Genomic DNA, 6,817 nt, shown 5'->3' with positions numbered 1-6,817 from the left:
AATTAATCAAGTCAGGGTAATTGGGCGTTCATCACCTCAGGTATTTTTTATTATTTTGTGTTAGGAACATTTAATCAGATACATACTTGCTAGTTGTTGTACAATGGCATCTTAAAAGATGTCACACAGCACCTTTCTTGAGATCAGTGGTCTCAAGAATTGAGGTAAAATAGTTCAGCTATGTCACATGAAAGATTATGGTATTGAGCCACAAATGGCCAGCAGAAAGGAAAAACTGAGTAAGCTACCTGGAAAAAAGATAAAATTTATGACCTTTTTAGCTCCTCTAACTCAACTTCCTTCTAGGAGATCTGAAGGCATAGAACTTTGCTTTTATTCCATATGGAACCGTCTATCTCTGCTTATGATATTTGCTTAGGCTACATTGGTCTTTCCCATAGTGTAATGTCACTTACTTTGGAATATAATCCTCTACAATTTATTCTTACTGCTTGCCTTGCATTAGAAAAGTGTTAGCATGATTGTCATTTTGGGGATAGAACAGTAAATAGCCTGTAAAAATAATTACAGGCAGTACCCAGGTTATGAACGGAGCACGTTCCTAAGAACGTTTTTAGGTCAGATTTGTATGTGACTCGGATCCCTCATGAACAGCACATATACAGTAAAAATAATACTATTAACAACTACAGTACAATAATGACTCGTGTGTGATATAATAATACCGTGTAATACTGTTATGATAATAATAATATCCCCTGTACTATAATGATAAGTTACAAAAACTATTGTGCTCTTTCTTTTAATTCCAACAAAACTGACTCATACATAAAGTTTAGATAGGAGAAATTATAAAAAAGAATATTAAAGGTTAACACTCACCTAATGTTGCATCGATGTCTTGCTTATTGAAGGGGCAAGAGGGAGGCTGCCATTAATCAGAAGATGATGGAGATGGTGCAGGAGAGGATGGAGTGGGTGCTGGAGAATCAGGATTTGATTGTGTAGCTAAGGGAGGAGAGCTCACCACTGAAGTTGGTTCCTTGAGAAAGGTATCTAAAGGCATCTAACCTTTTACTTTCCTTCATCATAAATGGCCTTGTAGCAGCTGATGTTCTCACTAACTGCGCCGTAAACCCCTCAGTGTTAGGATCTTGCTTTTCAAGCTTAGCAAATCCTGCTTCGATGAGATGAAACCCTTCAGCTAATTCTTCTGTCATAAACCTTCTTGGTTCTGGATCTTTGGATTCTTTGTGTCCTTAAGTTTTGACCAGCTGTTTCCTTATTTATCTACGAGAATAGAGTTAGCATAAAGATGCTGGACCAATGAACCACTTACACGGTGAAGGTTTGTTACATGCCTGGAAAACATTCCTTCTAAAATGTTAATTTATTTACTTAATAATAGGTTATATATGGCACAGCACAGCTCACAATTGCAAAGGTATGAAATCAACCTAGGTGTCTGTCAATTCATGAGTGGATAAAGGCAATGTGGGGGAGGGGCCAAAAACTGAATGCACATTTGAAGAGATGCTATGTATGTATTACTTTTCAAAGTTGAATTGAGCGATGGTAGCAATGTGCAGCATGACATTTGCAGCACCTCTGGTAATTGCATTCAGCATGACTTGTATTCATCTTTTGCTATCAGCTATATTGAGCATTCCAATTTTAATATAGCTTTTTCATTTCTTAAAGTGCTTATACATTTTGGGGGGCTCCCTTTGTGTATCCCATGGAGTACTAGTCAGCCATTAAAAGGAATCAAATAATGTTATTTAGGCAACAGGGAGAGAACTGGACATCATTATCCTCAGTGAAGCATTTCAGGAATGGAAAACCCAACACCACATGTTCTCACTAACAAGTGGGAACTAATAGATAGACACGCATGGCCACAAACTGGCGTAGTAGATGTGAGAAGCCACGGAGGGGTGGGGTGGAAAGGAGGACTGGGACTAAAATTTACCTGTTGGGTATAATGAACACTATTCTGGTGATGGGCACACCAGAGCCCTGACTTAAGAATTATACAAGATGCTCATGTAATAAAAACACTTGTATCCCCTTAAAAAAGGAAAAGAAACAAAATTTAAGTAAGAAAAAACAAAAAAAAATTGTGCTAAAATACTTCAAAACATTATCCTCATGGGGAACTTCGGGAGCCCATTTGTAAGTAAAGAACACCATTAAGTCGGGTGGCTTATAACTGACCCCCTTATAACCTGGGGGGGGGGGAATTATACCTTATTTACCTGTAGTTACAGATAAATCATGTGTATAATAAAGGATTTTTAGGTAAAGTAAATACACGGAATGTGGTGAATTCTAAAATATTCCAATAAGTTTCTTGAGACATACATTGAAATAATGTTTTATTTTCTTTTTTTTTTTTGGATGCCATTAAAGAAATATATTATTTTGTCCGTATCACAAGGATGCTATTACTGTTAGTTTAATAATACAGAACTACTATTTAATTGAAAAGTCTTGGGCTAATCTCTGGAGAATTTTCATAGGCAAATTCTTCTGTGTGGGCTGGATCAGTAAACACTCCAATAAAATCAATTTCCAGGAAGAATGGACCATCCACTTTATCAGCCAAGGTAAATCCTATAAAAGAGATCTTGTCAAGCAGAAGCTGAGACTGAACATCCCGGACTCTCCCTTGATTCGAGAAGAAAAATTTGGAAAAAGGAATCTTGACCTCCTGCCAGTAGGGCCCACCACGGGTGAACATGAAGTAACTGTACATCTGATTCTTCCTCTGGATAAAATCTGAGTCCTCCTTGATATTCACCATCCACGGTCGACCATCCCCACGGACCCGGAGATACAGAGTGTTAAACTGGGACCAATCATAAGACTTCCTCCTCTCAAAAGCGCCCCTTGGTACCCTGGATATCATTGCACAGTATCCACTTTGGCGACTATCTCCATCATAAGGTCCCTCAGAACTCAGAGTTCCATAGAGCAGTGCACTTTGGTTATTCTTGCCCATTTTTAAGAATACTTCACTTCTGCCTCCAATTGTCTTATCAGAAGTCACTATCCACTTATCTAAATCTTCTTTCCCACGAAACTGCCAGACGACCTTGGCTTGTTCCAACAAGACCTCATGCAGAGGACGGCCTTCTGGCCCTATCCAATGATTCACAAGTTCATCCTTCAACCGCCAAAAATGGTCCTTTATTTCATCTCTAATTGCTTTATCAAAACTAACTTCTGGCTTCTCCTCAGGAGAAATTGTATCCAAGGCAACTTCTTGCTGGTGATGTTCCTGCAACCCTCCTTGAGTCTTCCTCTGTGAGAAGGCTTTGCCAGGAGCCGCCACTGGTTTCTGGGGACTATTGGAAGAATAGTCTGCAAAGTGAATACCCGCCAAAGGATGCAAGCCAATACTTGGCTTTGGGCATTTTCTGAGAATATAAGTGCTAGTCAGCAATTTGTGAACAAAAGCCATGGTTTAAAAGAAAAAAAAAGTCAAAATGTAAATTTCTCCCTGAATCACCAGGGAAAAAACCTTCAGCCAATAGCCCGATTCTACCTTCCCGCAGTCCGTGACTTCCGCTTGGGTCCCTCAATAATGTTTTATTTTCAATCAATATTGACTTCTCTCAAATATTTTTTAGGTTTGAAAAACTCCTCTCTTTTAATTTTTTTGTGAAAATGTTAATGAAAGTGGATAAAACTATTCTTTGTCTATATCACAAACCGACATAGATAAAAATGTGGCTAGTTGATGAATAACAGAAATGCACAAAATGGAATTTGGAGATTGTTTTGCAATTTTGAAAAAGTTAACCTCCTATAAGTTAAATAAACATGAAGCTTCGCCGGGTGTTTAGGTCTCCTTTTATTTCTCATTACAGCCCATAACCGATTTTGTCAGTCTCATTGTCCTCGGGGGTAACTCTGAATTCTCTTTCTAAAGATGAAGAGTTATGGAGCGGATTATATGAAATGCTGTATAGTTAAGAGTAATTAATAATGATTATAATAGCCATTAATTAATAAATCCATTCTAATTGTAATTAGGCATAGTATGAAGTAGAAAGTCACTTTATGTTAATGGATCAATGAGAGAAAAAGGAAAGGCTTTATGTTTTGGGAAGAGTGGGTAGGGAAATTTAATAGAAGACAGAACCTGTTAAAGACGTCATCTAAAGCAGCGGTTCTCAACTGGAGCGGTTCTCAACCTGTGGGTCGCGACCCTTTTGTAACTATGAAAATACATCACGGCATTAGGAAGGTTGAGAACCACTGAATTCTAAAGGGCTTGACTGTAGATATATTTTTCACGTTTCTTCTGAGAAGACAACTTCTTTTTCTTATAAGACTCTCCACATCCAGGTGTTTCAATGCCGACAACTATCTTAACATTTTCTCCAGATTAACATGGGGAAATATCACAAGGTGCAAGTCGTCCACTCTGTCTAACGACCCCATTCCCCGTGAGCCAAAAAAATGCATCTGCACAAGGTGGTTTGTCAGGCCCTGAAACCACGAACAGCCTGGATCAGCCACTGTGTATCAGACTGATACTGTGATAACAGATCAATTTCTGGTCTTCTATTGTTTCCAGTGAAACCAACCATCTTCCATTTTTATTACAGTTCATGGATTTCACATAGATTATTACGGTGGGTCCCAAGGAAAATCCAATGAGATGTGTAGGGCAGATTTTTTGCCTATATGGACTGAGATAATAAACTTAGACACCTGGAATGTGGCCAGGAAGTGTCATAAATATGATGCCAATTTATAGCCTTTCCCCTCAGATAGGAATAGGGAAGGGGTGAGAAGTTGACTAAGTGTCACAACAATAGGAAGTCATAGCTGAAGAGATAAGAAAGAGAAGATTCCACAAAGAGAGGTCAGCTTTTTTATTATTATTATTAAATCATAACTGTGTACATTAATACATTATGGGGGTACAATGTGCTGATTTGATATACAGTGTGGAAAGCTTACATCACACTGGTCAACATAACCATCACCTCACTTATTTGTTGTGGTAGAAAGGTCAGCTTTTACAGAAATCTTCATCTTGATAACAAAAGGCCCTTGTGAGTTTTTCTGGCAAAACAGTCTCCAGTTCCAGGAAGCTACGTACTAGTTCTGCCATCTAGGTACTGGCTTCCCAAAAGCTTGATTTTGGATCCCTTCTCACATATTCTGAAGGGGAAAGAGATCCACTTATCTCTTTAGATTATAGGGAGCATCAGGAATCAGGGAGGGGTAGCAGTTGTGGGAGCTCTTACAAATTTTTTTTGAATTCTGGCTGGGCACAGTGCCATGTGCTTACAGTTGCAGCTGTTTGGGAGACTAAAGCTGAAGGATTGTTTGAGTCCAGGAGTTCAAGTCCTGGGCAACATAATGAAACTTTATCTCTACATTAAATACATAAATAAAATTTTAAAAATATATAAATTTGGAATTCCTTTGTCATTATACTGGTCCTGGTTAAAGCTAAAATCGTAAACAAAGAGATTGCAAAAGAAAACATCTCATAAATGAGTGCATTATGATTCAGATTTTGTAAAAGAACCACTCTCTTAAATACTGTACAAAGAAGGATAATATATCAGAATAGTTCTTAAACTCTAAGCACAATCAAGAAATAGTGAGGGGATTGTCTGAAACAATTCCATTTTCAGGTTCAGAAGACAACATGTTGGTCATGACTAATTTTTTACTTTTGTTGGAGTGCTATGGCACAATCACAACTCATCGCAACCTGCAACTTCAGGCTCCAGTGATTCTCCTGCCCCAGCCTCCCAGGTGAGTAGCTGCAACTCCAGGAGCGCACCATCATGCCCAGTTTTTTATTTTTAATTTTTTGTGGAGATGGCATCTCACTATGTTGTCCAGGCTGGCCTTAAACTCCTGGCTTCAAGTGATCTTCCCACCTGTGCCTTCAAAAGTGCTGGAAGTACAGGCATGAGCCACTGTGCCTGGCTGCTGAGCAAAGTACAAAGAAAAAGGAAAAGAAGTTGAGCCTCTCTTTTCTTATTTCCATTAAAAAAAACTTTCATCTGGGAGGCCAAAGTGGAAGGATTGCTTGAGCAAGACTAGCCTGAGCTCTACTAAAATGAGAAAAATATAAACTAACCAGGCTTTGGGACGGGTGCCTGTAGTCCCAGCTAATCAGGAGGCTGAGGCAGGAGGATTGCTTGAACCCAGGGGTTTGAGGTTGCTATGAGCTCGGCTGATGCCATGTGACACTTCAGCCCACTAGCCTGGGCAACAGAGTAAAACTCTGTCTCGAAAAAAGAGAAAGAAAGACAAAGAAAATAACTTCCAGAACAAAATAACTGTGTAAGATTTCAAATGCAGGAGTTAGCTAGATATCATTGTAAGTTGATCCAAGGTCAATAGTACATATTTTTATTGCAATCTTATATTAGAAATTTAATCACAAAGTATGAGGATTGACCCTGTTAAAAAAAATGAACATTTTAAAAAACAAAAATGAGTCTGTCTAAATGGAAATGTTTTCATTAATACATTTTTAATATTATAACTCTAAAATCAGAAAAATAAATTTAAATAATGATGCAAAAAGATGGAAAAAGTTTGCTTTTCAGGTAATGTAAATACATGTATTTCTGCATTCTCAAATACATTCCACTTGCTGAATAGAGTTTGGTCTCAATTTTACTGACCTATGTTTGATAAGCCCAAAATTCCAAGCATATTCTTTCAGTGAAATGTCAGTTTGCACATACATTCAATTTGCTTCTAGTCTTTTTCCCCATATTTTTATTGACTTTTACTTTAGTCCCTAAGGATCTTAAAAATTATTTCCCCCTTCCTAAGATGAGGACTAATATAACTCAGGTTATGCTTC

The 6,817-nt window shown here is 38.1% G+C and overlaps 1 protein-coding gene across 1 annotated transcript; it reads right to left on the bottom strand.

Moving 5' to 3' along the window:
- Positions 1-2,357: 2,357 nt before the first annotated feature.
- On the bottom strand, positions 2,358-3,529 carry LOC100958357 (complex I intermediate-associated protein 30, mitochondrial-like). The gene has a single exon (XM_012802761.2). It carries the CDS (start codon positions 3,425-3,427, stop codon positions 2,441-2,443), a length of 987 nt encoding a protein of 328 aa, XP_012658215.1. The 5' UTR covers positions 3,428-3,529; the 3' UTR covers positions 2,358-2,440.
- Positions 3,530-6,817: the final 3,288 nt, after the last annotated feature.

This window comes from Otolemur garnettii, unplaced genomic scaffold (assembly GCF_000181295.1).
Source record: "Otolemur garnettii isolate 467f Iridium unplaced genomic scaffold, OtoGar3 scaffold00017, whole genome shotgun sequence".
NCBI classification, from domain to species: Eukaryota; Metazoa; Chordata; class Mammalia; order Primates; family Galagidae; genus Otolemur; species Otolemur garnettii.
This window is presented reverse-complemented; position numbering and strand designations above follow the sequence as displayed.

What these genes read in the sequence shown, in the direction of transcription:
- LOC100958357 (XM_012802761.2), bottom strand. Translation starts at nt 3,427, where the DNA reads ATGGCTTTTGTTCACAAATTGCTGACTAGCACTTATATTCTCAGAAAA.